This window comes from Botryllus schlosseri, chromosome 6 (genome assembly GCF_051294905.1).
Source record: "Botryllus schlosseri isolate E-star chromosome 6, Bs_hap1, whole genome shotgun sequence".
Taxonomy (NCBI): Eukaryota; Metazoa; Chordata; class Ascidiacea; order Stolidobranchia; family Styelidae; genus Botryllus; species Botryllus schlosseri.
In genome coordinates this window covers 29,852,269-29,879,348 of record NC_137241.1, presented here as the reverse complement: position 1 = coordinate 29,879,348, position 27,080 = coordinate 29,852,269, and the positions used below count along the sequence as shown (strand labels likewise).

At 37.8% G+C, this 27,080-nt stretch overlaps 1 protein-coding gene across 14 annotated transcripts in view; it reads right to left on the bottom strand.

Moving 5' to 3' along the window:
- Window positions 1–27,080, bottom strand: part of LOC145440621 (inositol 1,4,5-trisphosphate-gated calcium channel ITPR1-like) — a 214,386-nt gene that overhangs the window by 17,528 nt on the left and 169,778 nt on the right. For 7 of the 14 annotated variants that reach the window (XM_080318283.1, XM_080318294.1, XM_080318293.1 and 4 more), the window contains 21 exons: window positions 25,832–25,948; window positions 24,984–25,124; window positions 24,829–24,928; window positions 23,711–23,841; window positions 22,215–22,353; window positions 21,514–21,590; window positions 20,983–21,138; window positions 19,882–20,010; window positions 19,326–19,446; window positions 16,981–17,055; window positions 12,689–12,831; window positions 9,445–9,623; window positions 8,505–8,616; window positions 6,552–6,587; window positions 4,608–4,655; window positions 4,262–4,362; window positions 3,513–3,684; window positions 1,294–1,411; window positions 1,139–1,236; window positions 849–975; window positions 83–195 (listed from right to left, as the gene is read on the bottom strand). In XM_080318283.1, the coding sequence (XP_080174409.1) occupies window positions 83–195; window positions 849–975; window positions 1,139–1,236; window positions 1,294–1,411; window positions 3,513–3,684; window positions 4,262–4,362; window positions 4,608–4,655; window positions 6,552–6,587; window positions 8,505–8,616; window positions 9,445–9,623; window positions 12,689–12,831; window positions 16,981–17,055; window positions 19,326–19,446; window positions 19,882–20,010; window positions 20,983–21,138; window positions 21,514–21,590; window positions 22,215–22,353; window positions 23,711–23,841; window positions 24,829–24,928; window positions 24,984–25,124; window positions 25,832–25,948 (2,433 nt within the window). Of the gene's footprint in view, window positions 1–82; window positions 196–848; window positions 976–1,138; window positions 1,237–1,293; window positions 1,412–3,512; window positions 3,685–4,261; window positions 4,363–4,607; window positions 4,656–6,551; window positions 6,588–8,504; window positions 8,617–9,444; window positions 9,624–12,688; window positions 12,832–15,676; window positions 15,820–16,980; window positions 17,056–18,406; window positions 18,458–19,325; window positions 19,447–19,881; window positions 20,011–20,982; window positions 21,139–21,513; window positions 21,591–22,214; window positions 22,354–23,710; window positions 23,842–24,828; window positions 24,929–24,983; window positions 25,125–25,831; window positions 25,949–27,080 lie in introns of all 14 variants that reach the window. The other 7 variants (XM_080318284.1, XM_080318297.1, XM_080318286.1 and 4 more) reach the window with 6 other exon arrangements.

The window sequence follows — 27,080 nt, the reverse complement described above, 5'->3', positions numbered from 1 at the left end:
ATTGTGCCCAACTTCGGTTACTTCACGACTTTCGCCATTCTCGAATCGATATAAATCTGATCCCACAACAAGCGTAACTAACCTGCAGATGAGCGTTATGATTCTCGCACAGTAGCTGCAGAAACCTCAGTATGGGTTTCATGATGCTGACAACTGGATTGAGGGCGCGGTCATCTTCGCGTCGCTCCAAATCGCCTGTAATGACACGTTATTTAGACTCTTCTAGGTACAGAACTTCAATATACAATTAAATAATATATTCATATCGAAATAATCAAGAATATTTTTGGCCGACAATTGTCAAGGGTAATCCTCGGCAAGTAGTAGAGTATTGAAAATAACATTGCAAACCAACGATGAAGTTTGAATTAGAAATGTAATAACGATCATATTATGATAGTGATGCGTATATACTGTATTATTGAATTTGAAAGTTAATCTTTCACTAAATATGAGCGAGAATTGTGAATTTGACATGTTGCATTCGGCGCTTGGCATGTTTTTATTGAAGTACTAGGCACTGAGGGTAGGTTACGATTACGCCAAGTGCCATATCAACAGTCCCATTACCAAGTATGACGTCACAGGCATATATAATCCAAAAACAGATAGGCGAATAGGACATTCAGCCTAGGCTATCAGTTTGCCTCAATTATTCGAATATTTCATGTCAGTGACGTCATATTTGGTGATGAAATTGTCGATATAAATGTTCTTTACAATTCTCTACTAGTTGCTGACGTTCACCCCTGACGATTGTCAGCAAAAAATATTCATGTTCATTTCAATATCAATTTATTTATTCGATTGTATATTGTTCTTGAGCACATTTCACAAAAGAGCCCCACCTGACAATGCATTTTGCCCTTCTGTGTAAGCGTCGTTCGGGGTCATGTGAGGTCTTCTCACATTCTCAATCGCTTTTTGGATTTGAACGGTGGCTTCGTTTAATTCCGATTCAATCTCATTCGACAACTGAAAGGAACACGTTTGTTTGTGTCACAACAAAAGGCAGGTACAGCGCTAACATTTCTACTCAAGCAGACGAGAAAATGACGCTTTGAATTTATACTTAAGTACAAGCAGTAGTTGCAATTCTAAATTAACTCCAACACCACTTCAAGTACAATAGACCAACCTGTTTGTAGGAATCTGCGGCCGACGTATTGGAAGCGATAGGAGAGAGAGAACCTATACCAGAGAATCCCGGCTCCGACACGCCCGTCAAGAGTTCTCCTGCAAACATTTTAATTCCAGAAACCGGCGCAGACAAACTTTCCGGAAAATTTTCACCTGTGTTGACAGTGGATGAGTTTTTCAATTCGTTCTGCGCGACCTCCATTTTGTCGTGGAAGACTTTGAAAAACGTTTCAGAGTTCTTTTCCAACTGCATCTCGCTGACGAATGACATCTGGAAACATGATGGAGTTTGAAAATTTTGAATTTATTAAACAAAATTAAGAATTATTTTCCTCTAATTTTACCGTCACCCCATGAAATTGTTGAGTTAACTACAACAATGGTGCAAAACAAATTTGACGCAATTCCAAGCCGCAGCAGCGAAGTTATTGGAGTTTTTCATTCATAATTGCCCTTGCATAATAGTAACTTAAATAATATTCGAAAATTATGCCTAATTTACAGTGTCATATGCAAGGTTGTAACGAAGTCGCAAGGCTCCGAGTCACAAGTCAATCTCACTTTTATAGTTTTTACTCGAGTCGAGTCGAGTCATTTTTAGTTCACCACCGAGTAAGTCCGAGTCCAAGTCAGCAAGCATAAGGTCGAGTCCGAGTGATGGTATTATGACTCAAGTCTGAGTCCGAGTCCAAGTCATTGCGCTGACTGCTCAGTATCGAGATAAAGTCTTGTCAAAACCCCTTTTTGTAACTTATTTGGTGATATCGAAAGGTTAGCATTTCTAATTTCCTCACTTTTAACAGTTTTTTGGTCGCATTTTCAAGTACCAGTACCAAAAGGCGAAATAGCGACAGTGTGGTTACTCAACTATTCTTCGAAATTAAAATAAAATGTTGGTCTTGGCAGTCTGAGACTCTAGTCCAGTGGTTCCCAACCTGTGGTACGCGTACCACTAGTGGTACGCGAAGGTCTTCCAGGTGGTACGCGAGTAGATTCTGTTTTTTTTTGACCGAAGGTAGTTATTAGTTCAGGTGGGTTTGATTTTAAATTTTTTGAAGTTTTTTGTCTAATGGTGAAAAAACAATTCCATGCATATCATCAACCCGGGCTGATAATGCATAGTTTAATAGAATTTGGTATTATTAGGGCTATTTTTTACAAAATTTAGCGTTAAGTCAAAAAATTGTCAAAATTGTTTACTAAGTCAAAAGATTTTTGACCCCTCCATTTCGTTTGTATCGTAGATTTGATATTCTAAAGCTTGAAGCCTACTTTATAGGCCTACCGTTGTAGGCAGCCCATTGTATGCTCGTCGTGGATTGTCGTTGTGGATTGAATTGTCAAACGAAACAAATGGGTTGACAATTGACATGGTGTTATTTTCAACGTACCGTAATATCCTAACTGAAGCAAGACTGCTTGGGCATTGCATTGATATTTTATCAAGAATCGCATGATGAATAATTGTGATGTATGAGTGTGACAACATTGTCAGAATGAAGCACCATGGTGGGTCACCAGCAGTGTACGCACAGTTTCAGTGTTGTCAACCAACAACTACTGCTGTTAAACGGTAGGCTATTTCTCCATTCTTGGCAAGCTACTTATAAGGACAGACAATATCCACCCGAGAATACAAGAAAGTATCTTTCGTTGTACTACAACAAATTTTAATTAACTCCTCCATAATACGTGGTGTAACTGCTGGGCCAGATATCGTTAAAAATAAAAGTATTTTCATGTCAAAATTTGTCAGTTTTCAAGTCAAAAAGGCTTTTTCAGGCCATACTACTTCGTAAGAACAGACAGTCCTTACCAAAATTTAATATAAGTAGTACAATTTTAACTTTATGTCCGAAAACACCTAATTTGCGTTCGTGAAGTCAAAATTTGGTCAAAATCGTCAAATTTTTAGGTAAAAATCGCCCTACACCCCACATAGGCCAATTACGTGATTTTGACGTCATAAATGGTGAAAACATTTTTACCGTCTACGTCGTGCGTACATTATGTAGGTGGTACGCGAGCACTGCAAAAAACCTCGAAAAAGGTTGGGAACCACTGCTCTAGTCATATGAATTGGTCCAAGTCATGCGCATTGACTCGCGTCCAAAAGTCAAGTCAATACACAGATTGACCCGAGTGAGAGCCGAGTCATTTCTGTATTTTGAGAAAATGACTCGAGTCAAGTCGAGTCATCAGAAAATCGCGACTCGAGTCTGACTCGAGTCATTACAACCCTGGTCATAAGTCATTTTGTCATCATAATGCAATTTCAAGAGTGGATGTCTGCGAACTGCATAAACCAGCCGATTCTCAAATTCACCTGTTGATGGCGTACAAAAACCACAATTTCGATTTGATGACGGTACCTGGTTCAGATGATTTCCGCCTTCGAGAAGAGCTATGCCGAGAAGCACGCTTTCATGAAAGATCACGTCGCTGTAGTTCCCCACAATCAGGCTGATAACAAGGTCTGTCGCCCCTTCTCGATTTAGATGGCACTGCACTTGCTCCAGAGACAGTTCGGTTCTACGCAGTGGGCTGGACGGGGGAAAAATTTGACTCAATCGTAAAAAAATGATCTTCAAATCAGAATAGGAGAAGTGTATAGTGCGAAACAAGCCAAGCTTTCTGTGCAGCTATGGCTACAATTCTAATCTAATTTAGAAAAAATGTGTAGGTATTATAATTATAAGTTCATTTGTAAACGAATTGGTAGCTATGGCTACAATTCTAATCTAATCTGGAAAAACTGTAGATATAATTCTAATTCTAATCTAATACCGAAACGTGAAGTCATTTTATAATTTTATTCTAATTAAAACTGAACTTGATTTTTGTCGTAAGTTGGAATTGAATTCAATTTTCAAGTTTTTTCGAATTCAGTAGTTCTGATTACGATCTGATTTTGGAAAAAAACAGGGTAGCTATCTTTCCAATTCCAATCTAATTTGAAAACAAATGGGTTGCTATAGTTACAATTCTAATGCAATTCGGAAAAATATCTGTAGTTATCATTCTAATTCAAATCTAATTAGGAAAGAACAGTACTGATATCATTCTATTATTAATCTAATTCCGAAAAGCTAGTTTTCCGACTCCGCTTCCGATAACATACCTCGACGAGCCGCCGCCATTTTCTTTTTGAGACATTTCTCTCAGATGCTGATAACTCGGGCCGTAATATCTCGACAGCAGGATTTGTCGCAGCGCCTCACCCTGTCGCAAAAAGATTGCAGATAGAAGACAGTAAGTCGGAACGATATGTAAAAACTAGAGCCCAAACAATGTAGGATTTTTGAGCCTAAAAGCGAATAGATTTACGAGGTTACTTCTACTTCTACTATAAATTGTAATTGCTGATATTTTTACATTTAATGATCGACATCGATATTTCTCTCAAAATGTGATTTTGCATCGATATCGGTGGTGATAATAACCTAGCGATCAAGTAAAAACTATACCCTTCTTTGATCATCTGAGTTGGACCCGCGAGGTTGAAATTCTTGCTCCTAAAGCGAAAACAATATTTCAAACACACAAAAATTGATGTAGCAAGATTTGTACTTGTGAATTCAAAGACAATGGAGATGTTGTCTATAAGGAAAAGCCAAATATAATGTCAATACAAGGCGGTTTGCTGAAATAACGCATGTCTGATGCAAATTCTAGTGAAAACTCTACTTGTAACAAGCCAACACGAAACATCGTTCCATGCATTCAACGGAATAATAAGGTGGTCATGCAAGAAGAAATGTAAAAATCGACATTCCTAGTCTGCACTGTTGTATATTATCCGGGCAAAATCCCATATACGGGTGTTTCAATTCAGAATTGAGCATTCAAATAAATATCATGAGAGAATGGTTGATGTCAAAATTTCAAATTTGTACCTTTTATGCGACCACAAAGAATATAATGCACTTTTACATTGAAGCTAATTTGTAATTTTTCGCAATACCCATTTCATTGCACTTGTACGTCTTTTGGATTTTTTGATACGACCAATCGGGGTTTCAAGTCTTCCAACAGTGCAAAATAGCATCGAAACTATAATTCTCGTTGACAATAAGGGGCGTAAAATTTCGAATCATTAAAATTAATATTCGATCTGGATTGGAGGACTGCAATCATTGCGAAGTCGCATATATTACAATAGCACTGTTTATCACTAAATCGTTGAATGTGGAATACAAGGAGACGCATGCTCAATAGGGCTCTTCAAAAATTTCAAAAGTTTCTATTTAATATATAAAAATAAATAACAAAAAAAATTGAAAATTTTCTGTTCAACCCATGAAAGTGTTAGGCTGTCTATAGAAACGATGTTCACCAAATTTGGTTCAATTTCAACCAGTGGAAGCGGAGTTATTGCCGTCGAAAAATTTGGATTATGATTTGAGAAAAAAAGTCATTTTTCAAGAGCCCTATTGCTTAACATTCATCAAACTTCTTATATTTCAAGACATTCGTCGGATGTATAGACAACTTTGACATCACTTCAAGCCTTTACAGGTCTCCATCGAGGTTGTTCAAAACTACGGTAACTATTTTCCCAAATTTCAGTAGCGAATTGAAAACAATTGTTAGGTTGCCTAAAAACGTTTCACGCAAAATTTTGCTCAATTTCAACTGGTAGGAAGGGAAGTTATTAGAGTAAAAAAAATCACTTCCATTTCACCAAAGAAACAATACAGGTATAACAGCCACCACAAGCTGGCTATGACTAATTGACTATGACTATCATGACATTATATTATAATTTGCATTCAAAGTATTTTTTGTTATTTTTGATACTATTTTATGGTGAAATAACTGATCGCAATGTTGCCGAGAGTTTTTTCTCATAAAATTCTCTTCACTCGACAGAATTCAAAAAATTTTTCAACTGCTTTTTTCAACCAGTTAAATTCAGAAAAAAGCAACTTTTCAATGGTCCTAGTGTCCACATTTTCGGTCAGAGACATTTCAATCGCTCCAAACAAGCAATACAAACGATCATGAAAAATGGCACCATTACAAAAAAGCAGGGTTGTAACTCAAGTCACAAGATTCCGAGTCACGAGTCAATCTTGAACAAGTCACATAGAATATCACAAGTTAAATGACTTGGTCGAGTCGTGCGCAATGACTCGAGTACAAGTCGAGTCATAACACAAAGTGACTCAAGTCGAGTCAACTCATTTTTCATTTTTTTCAAAATGACTCGAGTCAAGTCGGGTCACCGAAAAATTGCAACTTGAGTCTGACTCGGGTCGAGTCACGACTCGAGTCGTTACAACCCCGCAAAATCGCACAAAAACATGCTTGTGCTGAGCAAATCCACTGTCTAATAATGTTAGGGATTAGACCATGACCGTGGTTAGTATTTGAAAAATTAACAACGAAACAAAAACGAGAATAGAAACCTCTTCCCAAATGCGGTCATTGTACACATCTACATTCTGAAGAGAAAGAATCGTTGAGACGGTTAGATCCGGCGTTTTTCAGCCATCGTAGAGTAATCGCAAGTTAGAATCGTTAGATTCTCAAGTTTCACAGAAGCTTGAGGATTTCATATCTGTAGTCAGAGGACAATGCGGGAAATGACAGAAACTACGTTACTTCACGAAAATATATTCATATCGATATAAGCTTGAATATTTCATGTGACACTCAACAGGTGTAATCGTCAGCAACTAGTATTTAAAAGGACACTGTATATCAAGAATCTTAAAACAAAATATGTCACCGGCATGAAATTTTGAATACCGTAATTAAGGCATACAGATAGCTTAATTTCAATGCAGTATGTTTCCAATTCTCTACTAGTTGTTGACGATTACCCCTGACGAGTGTCAGCTGAAAATATTCGGGTTCATTTCAATATGAATATATTATTAATTTGATATTTGAAGTTCTGTAACTTAAAAAGTTATGTCAGCGGCAGATATCAAAGAAAAAGGATTCTACTAATCAAGATAAAAAAAAAACGTAGGGTCTGAAAGTCTAACATCGTTTGCATGTCAATTACTCAAATGAAGGGAAAAAACACTGACAAAGAACAGGACTAGATACATCAAGTGGAAACTAGGCCTGGAATTGGGGAAAGGAGTAGTCAGACACAAAAAATAGTGGTTTTTTTTCGCGCAAATGTCTGCTGAGAGAGAAATTCAGTCACATCATCAGTGCGGTATCTTGAATGATGATGTGTCAAGAGGTAGCTAGCTACTCAATCAGAGTTATAACCAATTCAAAAGAATACGAGTCGCAAGTCAATCTTAAGTCAGAGTCGTAGTGTTGAGACTCGAGTCACAGTACTGTTCAGTAGGGATGTTCAAAACTCCCCCCCCCCCCCGATTCCGTGGATTAAGTTGTTAGGCTGCCTAAAAACAAACGCTGCACACCAAATTTGGCTGGATTCCAACTGGTAGATGTGAACGCAAGGGAGTTTGAAAATTTTGAATTTACTATAAAAAATAAAAATATTAAAAAAAGGAAATTTCGAAGTCTACTGTCGACCCCATGAAATTGTTGGGTTGTCTAAAAGAACGATGCTTGACAATTTTGCGGACTTCCAACCGGTAAGAGCGAAGTTATTGCAGTTGAAAATGTTGGATTTGCAAAAATAGCCCCGAAGGTGGGTAATCTCAGAATTATGAACGAAAAACTCAAAAAACTTCGCTTCTATGGAGTTACATAAAAATTGGTTTTGCATCGTTTTGGTAGACATTTTGCAGACAATTTGGAAAAAAATGTTGATTACAAATTTAAAATTTTCAAACTTGTGAGCCTCGACATCAAACAGTTGAAATCGAGCCAAATTTGGTGATCAGCATTTTTTAGGCAACCTAACAATTTAATCTGTGAATCCCCGGAATCTGGAAAGAAGTTATTTTTGAACAGAATTACTGTTCAGTCTCGAGTTTAAGTCAAGTTCAACTCATTTTTCATAACTCCTTTTCATTCATAATATACTCATTTGTCCCACTCTTAACCATAGATGGTCAGTAGAGAAGTACTTCTACTTTGTTGAAGTACTCAAGTAGGTTTTAGCTACTTGCCCTACCACTAATCACATCTACTTTAACAGGTTCATTCAGACATATAAAAACAGTTTATGGCCAAGTTTCTGGTACAAGTCGAGTCAATGCATGAATTGACTCTAGTCGAGTCAATTTCAAAAATTAAGAAAATGACTCGAGTCAAGTCGAGTCACCAAAAATTTGCGACACGATTCATTACAACCCTGATTTCAAGATCAATTCAAATCAAACCCTAAAATCTGCAAACGTGGCGATTTGAGCTGCGCATGCGTAAAAATGTCGTTTTCGAACATTCATAAGCGCTAATTAATAAACTAAAAATATCATGTCATGTACCTTATCTCCATAGCTGATATGAACCGTCATCATCTCTCTGAGAGTCTGCAAGACTTTGATGCAAAGCTTTTCCTCCCGGTCCTCGAGTAGCTTCTCTGTGTGCTGGATCAATCTGTAACAAAGAGTAGGGGTTTGAGAGAAGCTGTCCCTAGTTGTCCAGCTTGAGAAACACAACCTGAAAAATGCCGATAAAATCAGAGTCGGGATGCCTTGAGCTATGACTTGACTTGACTCGACTCGAGTCACTGACATAACTGACTTGGGTGGGACTTGATGTATGAAATAGGGGGAATGACTCGGAGATAATTTCATCAAATAATTTTTTCATCAAATATTTTACTTCATGACATTCTGACACTCTCAGTCACACTAGATATGGCCATGTCACCAATACCAATCCTTTATTAATAAGATTGTAATTCTGTTGAAGTTTTTAATATGGTCTTTCGAGGGCACAAGAATTCAATATACAATCGAAAAATATATTGATATAGAAATAAACCCGAATATTTTTGCCTGACACTCGTCAGGGGTAATTGTCAGCAACTCGTAGAGAACTGGAAAGAACATTGTATATCAACAATCGTATCACAAAATATTACGTCGACGACACTGAGAATTTAAATGACTTTACCCAAATCAAAATTTGCCCCTACTCTAAATGACTTATCAATCCAAGGCAGTGACTCGCTCCCAATACAACCAATGAATGATTCAAGCTAGAGTCAAGTCTCCTAAATGAACTAAATTGAGTCACTGCCCTCAAATTACTCGACTTGACTCGGACTCAGCGTATGAGAAATATGGAATGGGTTGTGCCCCGTAGAGCTGATTATTCAGGTCAAACTTTCGAAACGATTCACAGGAGATGACTTGCTGCCAACGCTGCTGATAACAAACGCAAATGTTTCATGAAGAACAAAAATCATGTCCGACATACTTGGATATGAATCCTCCATTTTCACATTCCTTCCTGGCATCAGTCTCCATTGGAAATAGCAGCTCGGGCCGATGTAATATATCAACCAGGACTGACAATTCCGCTTGTACTAAAGGCCGCAATTGGTCCTCGAGCACAGCCACGATATCTTGCAAGCCTTCGATGATTTCCCGACAACTCTGTCACGAAATTGACTCTTTGAGTAAGATAAAATATTTTCAGAGTTATACTTTGAGATTTTAAGACAGAGGCTCTTAACGTGGACTCACAGAAACCCCTGAGCGTTGGCGGAGGTCAAAACCAGAGGTGGTCAAACTAGTCACCATCAGTACTCAAGTAGAAGTTGTAGTTCAAAATTACAACCCTAAGGAAGTAGTACCACAAGCAAAATTTACTTGAAGTACTTTGAAAAGAGGTATTCATTCGTTGCTGACTACCTTTGGTCAAGACATAACCAGACACTAACAGCGGAAGTCAAACTGATTCCCATAAAATATTCATTGTAATATTTCTGTTTTGTGCAAAAATAATGTTGTAATGCAGGAGTTCCCAGCCTTTTTTTATACCTCGGTCACCTTCGTAAATTCAAAAAATTATTGACCCATATCTTATCAACACTTCCATAGAAGAAAAAAGCATTATTTCAATTGAAGACATTTGTATGTACATTACACGGTTATAGTGGATTGGATTTAGAGATATTAAATAATTGAAAATGATTGGTTATGATATAGGAATGTATTGGATGTGTAACGTGGTTTTTTCTTGTAACTAGGAGAATGTGGGGTTTGCCAAAGTCTTGCAGAGTAGAACAAGGGTTTCCAGGTTAGTAAGAACCACTGTTTTGAAGCAAAACAAAAGTTATTTAATTGCACAACTATTTCCGACAAAATACAATTTCTACTCACAGAGACAGATCACGCACGGTTCTACCACAGCACATACACACCAAATTTCTACCATCAACAGGCACAGCTATACAGATACACAGGATTGGCCGTTCACGTAAAGATACATTTCTCAAAAAAGTGACGATTCGCAAAATTACGAGCAAAATAATTGTGAAAATCGACACGAATACAAACTTACATCTTCGACTGCGAGGGAATGCTAAAAAAATGGCACATAGAAGACTTCAAAACTGAAAATATGACCGAGAATACATCTCATGAAACAGCAGACAAACGGAGCATCTCTTGAGTTAAACACATGAAATTTACAAACATAATATTACAACAAAATGCTACATTCAATAAAGGAATCACGCATTGACAATCGCGATTTGTTGGAAACCAGTTGCTTGCTACATTCAAAAATAACTTTATTTTTCGAATTTTACTAGCTAGTTGATAAAATTGTGACGTTGCCTAACAAAACGCTGCATGCCAATATTGGCTTATTTCCAACCTATAGAAGCATTGCTGCTCAAGAGATAAGTTTGGATTTATTAAATATAAATTATTCTAGGAAATTTTCAACAACCCTACAAAATTGTTGGGTTGTCCAAAAGAAAAACGATGCACAACAAATTTTGCTCAATTCCAACCCATAGAAGCTTATTGATGTTCAAAATTCAGTTACATTTTTTGCGTATCGATTTTTCAGAAAACTCTAACAATTTCATTGGGTAGCCAGAAAATTTTGAAAAATATACATTAATTTTTATCAAAAAAATCCAAGCTTATTTCTTCTATAGCAATGCTTCTATGGGTTGAAATTGAGCCAAAATTGGTGTGCAGTGTTTTTAGGTAACCTAATGATTTTATCAAGTAGCCAGTAAAACTTGGAAAAAAGGTGATTTTTGAAAAGCCTTATTGCTGCAGTCTTGTACACATGATGATTGATGTTTCACATAGCTTCAACTTTCAGACTGTTATTGTTGAGTGCTATGTTTTGAAACAGGTAATGCCTTGCTTGCAGTAGAGAGGTATTATAAGAATTGGAACTTTATTTTTAATCATGTCAAAAGTGTTATTGGAAGCCAGACTTGTACAAAGTAACAATCTAGTTAATTTACGGTCAACTAACTACTGTTTTATTGCGTAGTTCTTCTATTTCTAGTTGCGGATTGTGAAAAGTGAGTAGTTTTGGTTCTAGTTGTGCAATTGAAAAATGTTAGAAGGCCAAACCACAAGAAAACACATGTCGTCGTTTGGCGTGAATCATGATGCCTGGGTTCTGTTGTGTGATGTTCTTGCAGCCATTGCTAGCTCAGAGTCATCACTACTACCAGTAGCGTAGCCTGGGGTTTGGTTGTGTGGTTGACCCCCCCCCCCCTTCCAATTCAAACTTGTACTGGTGGAGGTTCATGTGGAAAGCCGATCTGATTACGAAAAAATAAAAATTAAGTTATTTACTTTGGAATTGAATCTTATTAGTTAAAAATTTTGAACCGACTGGTTTTTCCGAAAAATTTTGCTGCACTTTTCTAAACTGTCAAACACAACCTCAGCGGGACGGGTAACCAACAAGTAATATATCGTTGGATTCAGAAATTCACCGCCTAACATACCATACCACGAAGCTTGACGAGACCCTCTCAGACTTCGTGTTTATGGTGAAACGATCTACCGTGCTTTGATAATATCGATCGAATAAGCTGAGCAAAAGTGGCCACTCATGGCTTGTTTGAAAGAAAATACCTCTGTCGCAGTGAATAGCACGTACTTATTCGCACTGGGTATACATTGTGGACTCTGTAAGGAAGTAACCAAAACTTGACCCTCTTTTACACCAAGATATCTTGTCTTCTCAATTATATACACGTTCTGTTGCCCTGCTCTAGTCAAGCTTCGTGGCGTATTTGGTTAGGCGTTGAAATTCTGAGTCCAACGATATATTACTTGACGGTTTCGCATCCCGTTGAGGTCGTGTTTTACAGTTTTGAAAAGTGAAGCAAAATTTTTGGGAAAAACCTGCCAGCCGGTTAAAGGACATTAGTTCTGGTTTTAGTTGCATTTTTTAAAAAATCGAATAGTTTGTACAAGTCTGTCGGAAGCTAAAACTAAGACTACTCAGAATATTTTGGTCTGTAACTGAAACCACAAAATCAATGTACAGCAAAAGTATTCAAAAAATGAATGTGATATGAAGACTGCTCGAAAATGAGCACGATTATTGAATTTCGGGCACGAAATGCATACTCAGAACATGACAGGAGCATTGATAGTGGAATTTCATTCAATGGCCCACTATCCCAACACACGTTGGATAGTTAACAGCGATTCCGCAAACCGCATCAAACCTGATTGGAATACACAACGGATTCGCGTCGATTGATATTTCTTCGGCTCAAGAACCTCCGCATGGCCCGGTGTACGTTTGAAGTGCGTTTGTCAGGGCGGACTTCTTTCAACTCGGACGGCACGGCAATGTTGCTGTGGGAGGCTGAAGAAGAATCGCGAAAAACGCAACGTTTGAAAACATGGCATGCCGTCCCAGATGTGATTCAAAGGTTGGGAAATATAAAGTCGCGACGGCGAACATTATTCCAGAATTATTTTGGTGGCAAGTAGGAGTAGTGCTTCTCAACCTCTTTAGATTTAGGACCATTATAATTTTGGAACAAATTTTACGGACCAGTGAAGTCTACAGTTGTAACCAAGTCATAAGGCTCCGAGTTACAAGTCAATTTCGCTTTAATAGCTTTGGCTCAAGTCAAGTCGAGTCATTTTCAATTCATCACCGAGTCAAGCCCGAGTCATAATGTTGAGACTCGAGTCAAGTGGAGTCATTGAGAAACTGCGACTCGAGTCAAGTTGAGTCATTGACAAACTGCGACTCGAGTCAAGTTGAGTCATTGACAAACTGCAACTCGAGTCAAGTTGAGTCACTGAGAAACTGTGCGACTCGAGTCCAGTTGAGTCTGACAGAGAGCTACTGCCACTCGAGTCAAGTTGAGTCATTGAGAAAGTGCGACTCGAGTCAAGTGCAGTCACCGAACAACTGCGACTCGAGTCAAGTTGAGTCACCAAAAGACTGTGACTCGAGTCAAGTTGAGTCATTGAGAAAGTGTGACTCAAGTCAAGTTGAGTCATTGAGAAAGTGCGACTTGAGTCTAGTGGAGTCATCAAAAAAACTGCGACTCGAGTCAAGTTGAGTCATTGAGAAACTGCGACTTAAGCCAAGTGCAGTCGCCGAACAAATGCGACTCGAGTCAAGTTGAGTCACAGAGAAACTGGGACTCGAGTCAAGTTGAGTCATCAAGAAACGACAGCCAAGAGTCAAGAGCGTCAAGATATGACTCGAGTCATTACAACTCTGCAGTGAACTTTCAAAAATAAAAAATTATCCGAAATCGTAATCATCACTCAGAAGCAAATATTGGATATTACAATCTAATCCTTTCATTTTGCAATTGAGGCACAAAAATTGTAATCTCTATGGCAGGAAAGTTTACACTGGCGGTTGAGAACCGCTGAATTACACCATCTAGAATTGAGATTTTGACTTTATAATCTCCAACCTTTGACAGTAATGCGACATTACGCACGACTGCAGAATGAGACACGCTTCAATGAACACATAATCGCTTGATCCGTATCAAAATGGTTTCCAGGCAGAGTGAAATGACAAATAACATTTATCATAAAAGTGAAAGAAATTTCTCTACAATTAAGGGTACGTGATGGAAATGGCCAACTCCAGACACTAATCACTTTGCATTTAAAGGACTGCCAGGCATAATCCGCTAATGTAGGTAGCTTTGTACTACATATTTCGTATGCAGCAGTACAACTAATTAAAGCTTACATTCTTCCATAGTGGAAAATAGTATTGAAACTAAAATGAACTTAAATTAACTCATAGTGAAACGGAGTGAATAATTTCAGTACTTGAAAAAAAATCATCCCTCTACTCGAATCGAATCATTAGAATTGATACTTGATTGAGATATGAGCACCCAAATCATTGAGCGCAGCCCTAATCTGACAAAGTTTACATCTACGTTATAAACTAGCCTAAAAAATTGAGCTCCACATATGGGAATAACATAGTTTTATCTTCTACGAGCCCCAGGGGCCAAATCCATCCAAGACTAGGAGTACTGCAATTATGAAAATCTCCATTTTCGTTACAATTACATTCCGGCATTCCGAACGCGTCCGATTTAATCACAAATCAGACGGAATTACTCTTGTTTGGAAGCTGGAGAATCGCGGCAAGAGAGAGGCAGGCAAGGAAGCGAAAGTCGTGAATTTCACGCAAAATTATCTCCGCAAAGGACAAAATAAACCCGCACCATTCGTTGCAATGCTACATAGTTGCAGAGCTTTGCCTCTGACGTGTGTGGACAACATACGCGTGATTGGACGCATGCAGAGTGGTGACGAACAATACGATAAAATGCACTGCGGTTAAGCACATATTTTACATACATACAAATATGTACAAAAATGTAGGAACTCAAAAATTTCTGAAAACATACAAACTACCACTGTAATGCACGAAAATATTTCGGGAAAACATACGATATAGCACTGGATTCACCAGAAATTTGACGAAAACATATTAATACCACTGGGAATGTACTGGAAACTTTCAGAAAACATTTTAAATACATCTGGAATGAACCAACAAATTTCGGAAAGCATACTAAATACCACTGGAACGCATCGGAAAATTTCAGAAAACATGAAAATACGACATGATTGTACTAAAATGTATAATTACCGTACAATGATATCGAAATATGTATGAATGCAAAAATTTCAGAAAACATACAAAATACCACTGGAGCGCTCCGAAACGTACAATTTTAACGACAAAACTGCGGAAATTCAACGAAACCTTGAGAAAATGGAAGAAATAATCGCGCATATTTTTGAACAAGTCTCCGATTAAAATTTGTAAGAAAAACGTGAATTTCAAAGTTTCGTTCACCCAAACCATCAGCAACCACGTCCACACTCACACACACACATACTTGTATCATATGACCAGAGCCTGTCAGATGATCTGTACGCCGATAATATGGGGTCGCTATCGCACTTTTAAAGAAATATCAATATCAGCCATTAGAGCTAGAAAAATACCGACAATTTTTGTGACATCACAGCATGGTAGAATCAGCGACTACAAGGACTATGGACCCATTTCTTATAGTTTATAGGTGTCTTGAAGATGATCGTCATTGTGTGGAATCAAACACCATGGCCAGATATGCAATATTGCCAAAATGTTAGAATAATGTGGAAAAAAATGGGAACTATATAATGGTTTGAGTCAACACCTGATTCGTCGTGACGGAATCTCGCTTTGTTACGGTCCGCAGACTCCGAAATTTGTGGATGACATCCATGACGTTGGTCTTTTGCCCAAAATCGGATACGAGTCTGGTGACACCGGCGGGCACAACAATACTCCTTTGTTTGGCTTCGCATTGAAAACGTACACGTTATTAAAACACACTCCTGGAGGCACAGGAATTCGGTACAAAATAGGAATAGTAGGGCTGTTCAAAATTAACGTTTTTTCACTAATTGAATTGTTACGTTGCTCAAAAAACTCGGCACACCAAATTTGGCTCAATTCCAACCAGTAAAAGCGATGCTATTGCAGTTGAAAGTTTTCAATAGGCAAAAATACCAATGAAAGTGAAAAATGTGCCAATTTTGGTGCGCAGCATGTCTTTAGCCAACCTAACTATTTAATCAGTGAATGCACGGAATTTGGGAAAAATTTTGAATTTTGAACAACCCTAATGCACACAGTAGCAGTTGGTCATTAAATTCAGTTTATTATAGCATGACATCGAGATAGGAATATAGGAATTATACTTTTGGATGCTACAGTCTATTTCAACTATAATACATACGACTGGGAATTCGGAAACACCAAATATTTGATTCAAGATAATCAGGTCGTAAGTCGATGTAAGTTGGGTAAGCTAAATGTAACAATTAAAAATGAATCGTGGATGCAGAGTACTTCTTTGAGTATTCAAGCAGCTTCAACTACTCGCACTACTCAAACTGCTACCATTTCAGACGAATTCTACTTCTAATTTCCATCTAAAACTAGGCCTAAAATGCTCACTTTTTGCTTACAAGGAAATGACTACTTTACTTGTACTTTGGTTTAAATTTACAAAGTTACTTCTACTTCTACTTGTGCAACACCAACGACTACTTTTACACACCCGTTTAAAAAGTCACCATCATTCTCTCTTAACCGCTAACGGAGTAACATTGCCAGCATAACACCAATGATTGGCTCGTGATAGATCTCTAGATATGGTCAAATGGTACAATGATTAACCGTTACATATTAACGGACACAAAATAATGGTTGCACTCATAACATATCGCATGAAAAGCATAATTCTGCAATGAAACTTTACAGTATATGCAGCGAAAATACACTCGCGTCAAAAATATGAATTTTTCAATCAGTAAACCGACATGCGATTATACACAACCATGCACGCATGCAGAATACCGCAAGCTTCATAAGCAGAGATTGGAAAGGTTTGATAGCTTGATCGATTGCAAAGCTACGAAAATTAGACATGCAAAAGAGAAAAGTCAGGCTAACCGAAAACATTAACGCTTTGTTGCAGAATGATCAGGTTCTGAAGGTCCTGTGGTATGCGAACTCGAAATTTCTTTGCTGGTTTATAAGACAAAATGAGGTTAACTCATCATTTTTAGCGGATGGATTCCTGAAACTACGCAATGACGACATTCAACATCGTTCTTTTTTATTACCTACATCATAAACTCGGATAATATTGATGCATTTTGGTATAGTTTTTGACACGAAAGCCTGCCAAATCACAGAACGTAGACACCATTGCCCCCAAGCAAGAAAAAGGCTTTCTTAGTTAACTAGAGTCCCAATGAAGATTAAGGGGATTAGCAGGTCAAAAACCTAATTTTCAGATGGCTACCACCATCACCATGAAATTTTCACTGTGGCTAGATGTTGCTATGCTATATACAAAAAAAACAAGAAATTTTGTTCTACCCAGCAGATTGTGGATTGTGGGAATGCAAAATCTCAAAATTGTGTTGCCCTTTTTGTGATCCAACGCTTTCTCTAGGAAGTACTAGGACAGTGCTGTGTTACACTAAAGTTTGAAGAAATATGTGTAACCCTTCTTGGAGAAATTTCATTTTGTAATTTCAAAATTTCAAATTTCAGGTCCTTTTTTCAAAAAGTTTGCTGTGCTAGGTGGACCTAGGCCAAACAACTCTTAGCGTAACATAGGTCTCGACGTTGGCTTTTAAAAAAAACCTGAGTGAATACTATACGACATATATGTCATAAAAATTTTTGATTTACCATGAAGTGTTCAACAAAATTTTACAATGGAGAAAAACGTTCATAAACATTTTACCAGTAATAAAAGATACTAAACCAGTGCCAAAAATCGATATTATGGAGTTTTCAGTTATGTTTTGGGTAAGATAAGGCCATGAGCCCATGAGGTAGGAGTATAGGTAGCCTACTATGTTGATATTTCAAGCCATGAAAAAAAATTGAAAATTTTGATATTTTTTCGAGATTTTGACTTGCTAGTCCACTTGAGACGCGTTGTGACTAGAGACTGACCAATTTACTTTCGCCGATATCACATTTCGATATATCGATCAACGGAGGTGACAATATCGACAATTTTCGAGACCTCACAGCATTGTAGTATCTGTGACTGCTACACTGGAAATATTGATGTATTTCTTACAGGGTAATGTGGTCATTATAATCGGCATTGGTGCTCAAGTAGAGGTAGTGTTGTCAGGTGGAAAGAATGTGTGAGTCAGAGAAAAGAAAGCTTGATACCATGTTATTGATAAGAATGTTGGACAGTCTATAACTTGACGTCTTTAAGAACCAAGAGTATCAACGTACGGAATATAAAATCTTCCGAGTTGATACTTAAGTATTCTAACATCTACCATTGTTACAATTTAGTCATCTTATTAATTTTGTACTAGGTTTAGAATTGTACGATATATACTTTTTGATGCACCAAGATTTTGGCGTCGCGTCTCGTCATTTGCTAACGCTTCTGCAACACGTACAAACAGATGAGAAGTATCATGGCAAGTATGGTAGCTGCTTCGCGCATTCTTTGCATGAACACAACACATTAACACAAAGAACACCACAACACAACACAACATGCAACACAACACATTGAGGGAGCCTGTATTTCAAATTGGGTGGTTAGGGCTTAAAATCTAACTTAACATGGATGAACTTTTTACAAGTACCGTGTTGGTGATATCATGTTAGGTATCTTCATCGGGGTGATAAGATGATAACTAGGGCCGGGCACGATCGAGTACCTGACTGATCCGAGTCTGAATCAAGTATTAGGATGAGTCCGGTATTCGAGTGCTCATTATGAAGCCATAACAGTACTAAAGATGTGGAAAGTTTAAACATGTATCTTTCACTGCAATACCATAAAGCTTTTGAGTTGTCTAAAGAATTTTTGTCTAAATAGAATTTAGAGTAGGAGATTCTTCAAGAACTACCCACTATAAGTACTATTGTTACAAATTTTGAAATCCAATAAATTTGACAGGTTTGAATTGAGCCAAATTTTTACCAATTTTATTGAACAGCCAGCAAAATATGAAGTGAAATGTTATTTTTGAACAAGCGCAGTGTGTAGTTTTGCACTACATATTTCATATGCTGCGATACGACCAATCGAGATCCAAGGATTCCACAGTGGAAAATAGTATCGAAAATATAACATTCATTGGTAAATCAACTTTCACAGTAAGTAGCGCAAATCTCCATACTCGACTCGAATCGTCAGAGTTGATACTCAAATCATTGTGCCCAACCCTAATGAAAACTAGAGATAAATGTAGTTGCCCTGAAAAATCAAAACGTAATTGCAGCTGATTTTGGTGTCGACTCACCAACTTCTGCCAGTTTCTTGATGGTTTCTTCCACTTTTCCTTTGCTTTGCGTCAGTAAATTCGGACTTTGGTAAAGTTCGACGATGGAACGCATCAACTTCACATAAGTCGTTTGACGGGTCTTCGAAAATAACAAATAAATGTGAAAATAAGAGACAAGATTGCCTGAAACACTGATATTACGCTGTTTAGTTGGAAGTGCTCAAAGTAGTCATCGTTGGTACTCAAATAGAAGTAGGAGTAACATCAAAACTTTTTACTCAAGTAAAAGTAGACGTGATCAAAGCAGTCATAGCTGGTACTCGAGTAAAAGTAATGTCGTAAATTAAGAGTAGCCTACTTTGTTACGAACCACCTCTAAAAATAATGAACACCATTCTACTCTCACACTCGTCCAAGAACTATTTTCTACTGTTCAAAATCGAGAGTGCCCAAAAACTGTTCAAGTAGAAGCGGGAATGGTCCAAAAACAAAATCTTTTTTTCCGTAAATCCTGTGTTTAAGGCATTGAGTTCTAGCAAGCATTCTTCATCCAAAAAAATCACTAGGCAGATACCTGAATCATGGTGGTGGTATCGGAGAACGGCGAGCTGAAGAACATGGTGATGATATCCATCACAGTGGTGCCGATGTAGGACTGCAGCGGGCTGGCGTGCGCTTCTTTCTCGGTGTCGAACGCGCGAATCTGAAATTCGGCTCTCTCAGATTTGTACAAACTACTGGATTTTTATAATGCACAAGTAGGATTAGAACCAGAACTACCTACTTTTCAAATTTTGCAACTAGAAATAGAACCAATGCCTATTCAAGATCCGCAACTACGACCAGAACTAGAACTAGAACAACTCACTTTTCTAAAAAGCTTTCAATACAATATCCATTGTAAAATATTATTTATTGAACTCGTAGACTTTTCGGGTGCCTCTTTTCAAGAGTTAACGGCACACTAAAGGGATTTAAACAGATTTAAAAGCAAAACCAAAAAGGCAAAGTATGATGCAACAATCAAAATCACAGACCATGAAATTCGCATTGTACCAATGGCAACAATAACAAACTATAAAGTATACGGACATACGGTACTATAGTAGCAGCGCAATTCATAAATAAACCACACGCACTAATGAGAAATTTGTAGGTTATAGAGGAAATCTTTTTGTCTATATAAAATAGGTTTGTTCAACTGAATAATAGTAGACTGCAGCACTTTTAGATGAAACAAAAACCTACCACGCGCAATGACAGTGAACATATTGTCATCATAGTGCTGTGCACAGGCGTGGTTTTCACTCAAATGCTCACCAATTGACGAAGCATATGCTTGGTAATCGTCATAGCGTTTTGCTTTTAAATCTGTTTAAATCCCTTTAGTGTGCCGTTAACTCTTGAAAAGAGGCACCCGAAAAGTCTTCGAGTTCAATAAATAATATTTTACAATGGATATTGTATTGAAAGCTATATTCAAGTTCTGTACCTCGAACCAGCTATTTTCAAAAAGCGCATATACAACTAGAACTATTGGCTTTTCAAAATCCACAACTAGAAACAGAACTACTCAAACAACAAGTAGTTAGTTAACCATCCATCAACTAGAATGGTATTATGTACAAGTCTGCGACAACTGATTGTCAATTTACACTCCCAGCCTCGCTCTCACCCTCTCGATATCCGCCATAAAATCGTCGAAGAGCGTCCAAATATGATTTGAAGAATAGATCTCTTTCATCTCGACCTCCGTGTCGACGTAGCAGTGATTGAGAAAGTTGACGTACGCGTTTTTCACCGACGCGATGCATTCTTTATGAGTCACAACCTGAATAGAATTAGAATTGTAGGTACACAGCTTTTTTTTCAAATTGGATTAGAATTGAAATTATTATAGCTACAGCTTTCTCCCAAATTAGATTAGCATTACAATCATTGAGTTCGTAAACACTTGAAAATCGAATGCAATTCAGAACTGAAAGGAGTTTATTCTTATAATCATTGCAGTTTCAGGAAAACCAGTAATTAGATCAAAATTAATACGAGAGCATAGAAACATCTCACAAATTAAATTAGAATTACATTACCAACATGTAACTCTAATTAGTCTAATTATGCAACTGCAATTATTTAGTTGTCCAAGTCTGCGCGAGACCATTGAGGTGAAATAGCCAAGTACTGTGAAACGATTAAAATATCTCACCTGCACAATGTCCCCAAGAGGCAATAAACTGTGACATTTAATTTCCGTGTAGACGTTCTTGCCTTCGGTGCAATAAGCTGAAATGAAGCAGTCGTTACATGCACTACTTTTATGTTTTTGAAGTAGCTATTGCCTGCATTCATTCGTTACTCAAGATCTTTTGTATTTAGATTACTTTCATTTGTACTTGTTTTTACCAAAACTATCCATCACATATAGGAGTGAATGCTAATTATGGTTAGTAGGGTTGTTCTTAAACAACTTTATTTTTCAAGTTTCCTTGACTATTTAGTAAAATGGTTAGGTTGGCTGAAATAAACTTTGTACACTAAATTTGGGTCAATTCCAACGAGAACGTGTTAAGCTATTAACTATTGGTATTGCTATTTGGTTATTCTGGGATTACCAACCGTCATTGCTATTTTTTTTTCAAATCCAAAATTTTAAACAGCAATAACTTTGCTTCTACCCGTCGGAACAGAGCGAAAAATGATATACATCATTATTTTAGATCACTTATCAATTTCAAGGGGTGGACCACAAAACGTGAAATTTTTTTTTATAGCTCTTGATAATCAATTCAAAACTCTCATACTCCTGTAGCTTCACATCTACTAGTTGGAAATGAGTCAAATTTGGTGTGTTAACGAAATAGCCGCAAAAAATTTTGAGCACGCTAATGCGCGACGCAGGAGTCTCACCGAGCAGCTGTACAAGTTCAATGTGATACAGCAACGGGCTGCATTCGTCTTGCATCAGATGCCGTCCGCACGCAGTGAAATGTCGCATTAGATTCAACAGAGTGTTGAAGGAAGATCCGTCGTTGTAAAATAGCAGCACCTGACCAGGTTAGGAACAAAGTGAAATTCAGAGGCAGTTGGCGACACGGAGAGCCGAGCACAATGATTTGGGTGCTCCAATCCGAACCGAGTTCTTTGTGGTCGCATAAAAGGTACATATTTCAACTTTCAACGATTTTCATGCGGTTTCGACATCTTGATGTGGGCACTCACGTACTCAGATACTCAACTCGAAGCACAATACCGTAATCAGAATCTAGTCAGGTACTCGATTTTCCCCCGACCTAATTCACGAGTAACCTCTAACACACCACGACAATGCAGTTTGTGAAAAACTTGGACTTTGGAATCAATTTCGACAATTTTACCGTAATGATTTATTGATTTTATTGAAGTTCTTTTGATTAGTCAATTTTCCACCACATCTCAGACCTTTTGTTTTCTACTCCCAGATGAAGTGATTTTGACATGACTTGGAAATTGAAAATAGAAGCTTACAACTTCTACTTGTAATTGAGCAACTACTATTTAAAGTTGAAGAGCTTCTTCAATATACAATTGAATAATCTATTCGCATTGATATGAGCCCGAATATTTTCGGCTGACACTCTTCAGGGGTAATTCTCACTCGTCAGCAACTAGTAGAGAATTGGAAAGAACATTGTTTATCAACAGTGGTATCACTTAATATGGCGTCACCAGCATGAAATTTTATACTCGAGTACAATGAGTGGCAACGCTGACTTTTTTGAGGTGTTTTAAATTTCTCGTTGAGCACATACTTGCACGAACAACATCAGAATAAAGGTAATTTTCACAGACGCCATCATGATTCTGATACGCAACAACACAACTAAACATAGTGACCGAACACAAATGCTACCCAACCTTGTAACACGGTCCATAAGGCTGTGCCTGAACAAATCATGGTAGTTTTCAAACTGAAAATTAATAATTAAAGATACTCAGGAGGTACAAAGCCTCAGTATGCAATCAAAAGATGTGACAATATTCAAATGAAAACGAATATTCTCTGCTGACACTCGCCAGGGGCAATCGTCAGCAACGATAGAGAATTGGAAAGAACATTGTGCAACAACAATCAGATCACAAAATATGAAAATTCAAGTACTCAAGGCTAACAGATGGCTTAATCTCAGTGCACTATTTTATTATACACAAACTCTTTTAATGCCAGCTTGGATTTCGATGCCATTGACGTCATGTTTTGTGATACGATTGTTGATATACAATGTTCTTCCCAATTCTCTACTAGTTGCTGACGATTACCCCTGGCGAGTGTCAGCCGAAAATATTCGGGTTTATTTCAATGTTAATGTACAATTCTATTGTAAACAAGTCAGTAAACAGCCGTGTAAAAGAAATAAATCATTTACCTCTTCGCCGGCTTGTGTGTTGACCAGCTCGGCCATCACCATGTCTTGACATCTGCGTATGTGGCCTTTGCCTTCCGCTTTGATGATAGCTTGAAGGAATTTGAGATACTCGGTGCGGTGACCGTGGCTCTCTAAACAGCAACCGAGCATATTATTCTCCCGCAAGGAAGAGGCTTCAGCATTCTGAAGGTATATATGTCAACAGCATTGTTGAAAAGTACCATCATATTTACAAATTTTTCTGGGTAACCCATGAAATTAGTGGGTTGCCTAAAAAACGCGGTAGGCCTACATCAAAATTTCTAAAAATTTGGCCTAAACAGTACTAAAAACAGTTGCAAGATGTGCCAGCAGGGTTGTAACCAAGTCAAAAGGTTCCGAGTGAAAAGTCAATCTAACTTTTATCGTTTTGACTCGAGTCAAGTCGAGTCATTTTCAACTCACCACAGAGTCAAGTCCGAGTCCAAGTCAGCGAGATGAGGTTTGAGTCCGAGTCATGGTATTATGACTCGAGTCCAAGTCCAAGTCATTGTGTTGACTGCCCAGTTTTGTAGTTAAAGTCTTGTAAACCCACTTTTTATAACTCTGTTTGGTGATAACGAATGGTTCGCATTTATAGTATGCTAATTTTCCTCACTTTAAGCAGTTTCTGGTCGCATTTTCAAGTACCAGTACCAATAGACGAAATCCCAATAGGGCGCTACCTGTTATCCTTCGAAATTACAATGAAATGTGGTTTTTGGCCGTCTGAGTCTCGAGTCTTGTGACTTGGTTCAAGTCATGCGCAAAAATTTCATAGGGTACCCTATAAAATATTGAAAAAATGCATTTTCCAAGAACCCTCACAGGAAGAGATTAGCGGATACTCATTCGGAATCCGATTCTGACTAGCAATTTGAAATTCAGAGTAAAAACATACAGACAGTGCCTGATATCCGGCCATTCTTACATTTTTTTGGCAGAAAAATTGAGCTAAAACATGATTTTCAACACAATTTAAAAATTTCAAGATCCCATTCAATTGAAGGTAACGAAACAGAGGACAGCATATTTATATAATGAATATATTATGCAATTATATGCAGAAATACTGTGCCGCCAAGAGTATCCTCACATACCTATACAGTGGACAAAGTGTTGTATAACCGAATGCGTGACTTCGTTGCACAGGGATACGTTGTCTTGAAATATAGCTTGCATTGTCTGTGCTTCCAGCAACTGAAATGGAGAGCTTTGAAACCCTATATCAGTAACAGCAAATCAAAACACTCACCCCCGGGGTCATAAATAACGAAAGGTGCTTGTGCAATAAGGCCTGATTCGGGGGGTTGCCCTTGCAAAAGTCTTGAAGAAACGTGTGAGCCAAACTCATGACTTCTTTCATGTGAACGTCTGCCGTCCTTTCGTAGGAGATCTGAAACGTGAGCACGGAGGCTATCAGTAACGGAGTACTTGTACTTTTTCAGAGTACTCTACCTGGTTTTACCTATTGTATTACTTACTCAGGTGCCAATAGCGAGTACTGCTACTTCTCAGAGTACTTGCTTAGGTTTGGGTTCTACCTGCTTGTACTACTTACTCCAGCCGTTATGATTACAGACAACTTCCACTTCTACTCAAAAGTTAGTAAGGCTAATATACTTACTTTTTATAAATGACAAAAGTATGTGACACATCCAACCAAATTCACTTTTTAAAGCCACTGACTTGAGCAAATTTTTTAACCATTTATTTTCATTTTGTACATTTTGTAATTAAGTACTTTCACTTCTACTTGAATATACAATTGAATAGTATGTTCATACTGACATGAACCCGAATATTGTCGGCTGAGACTCGTCAGGCGTAATCGTCAGCACCTAAAAAATAGTACATTGACCGCTCTCTCTTTCATGCTAGTAACGTCATATTTTGTGATACGATTGTTGATATACAATGTTATTCCAAATTCTCTACTAGTTGCTGACGATTACCCCTGACGAGTGTCAGCCGAAAATATTCGGGTTCATTTCAATATGAATACACTATTCAATTGTATATTGAAGTTCTGTACCTCCAGGAAGCTACTTCTACTTGAGTAGCAATACTTAATTCTTTGACCACCTCTTACCCCAAACTTACCTGTAGCAGGTCTAGCACGGCCGTGTGAGCACCCATGTTGCGTAACAATCGTTGCTGTTCGCGTCTTGGGTTCTTCAGCGGCCCAGACACGCAGAGTTGAGCTAATTTTGTCAAAATCTGCAAATTTACATGGAACAATATAACGATTCATCGATCATTCACCAAATTGAAAAAAAATCTAACTGAGTATATAGCTGTCTTGAATTTTAACCTTATTTTGTAAATATATCCACGATAAGATAAGACAGTACCTCCTTACACACCTCATATATATCATAGAAAGCATAAAAGAGCAAATGCGCCTCACTAACAAAATGATTTCACCATTAACATAAAGCCAACTGCTCTTACCGCAAACTTGAGATGAAAATCAATGCCAAAAGCTGCATCAAACGCAAAACGTACTGTATAAAACTACCAATATTATACCAGAACCAGCAAAAATACAAAGCCATGAGATGGATTAGGCGCTTTATCAGACTAGGTTACAGTGGGTTTTCTTAATGCTGCCTAGAGGCGACCATTGAGAGCTTTATCAACTGCAAAACAATGCAAGTGCTTTCCGACAGCAATGAAGTAAACACCCAAATGACGCATACTGTGGTTATAAGCCTCATGCCTACAATTTCTACCAAAGCAAGCATGCAGCAGAGTGAAAAAGCAAGCGAAATATGACTGAGAGCGGACTTGTACAAACTGCTGGATTTCGAAATGTCGCAACTACAACTAGAACTAACCTTTTAAAATCCGAAACTAACTAAAACACAAATAACTAATAACCGATAATACGAATTCCTGAATTGCCAATGACTTAAAACGTATTTAGGCAGAATCAGCATTTCAAAAGGAAAGGGTGTCGAGTTTGAAATGGGAGAGTTTTCGACCATAAAAAAGCAACCCATGGCAGCAAGAACACCACAAAACAGAACACCAGTATCACGATTCACGCCAAACGAAGACACGCGCTTTTTTAGTTGTTTGGCAATTAAATTATGGATTCAATAATCCCATGTAACATTCAACGATTTAGTATTGACAAGACAGTAATTGTAGAATGTAGATGCAGGCATTGGTAAGTAGTTCTAGTTCTAGTTGTGGAATTTGAAAAGGGAGTAGTTGTAGTTCTAGTTGCGGATTTTGAAGAGCGAGTTCTGGTATTTACAGTTCTAGTTTTGACTTATGAAAAACGAGTAGTTTTAGTTGCAAGTTGCTAGTTTCACATTTTGATGATAATGCGCAGCTCGAACTG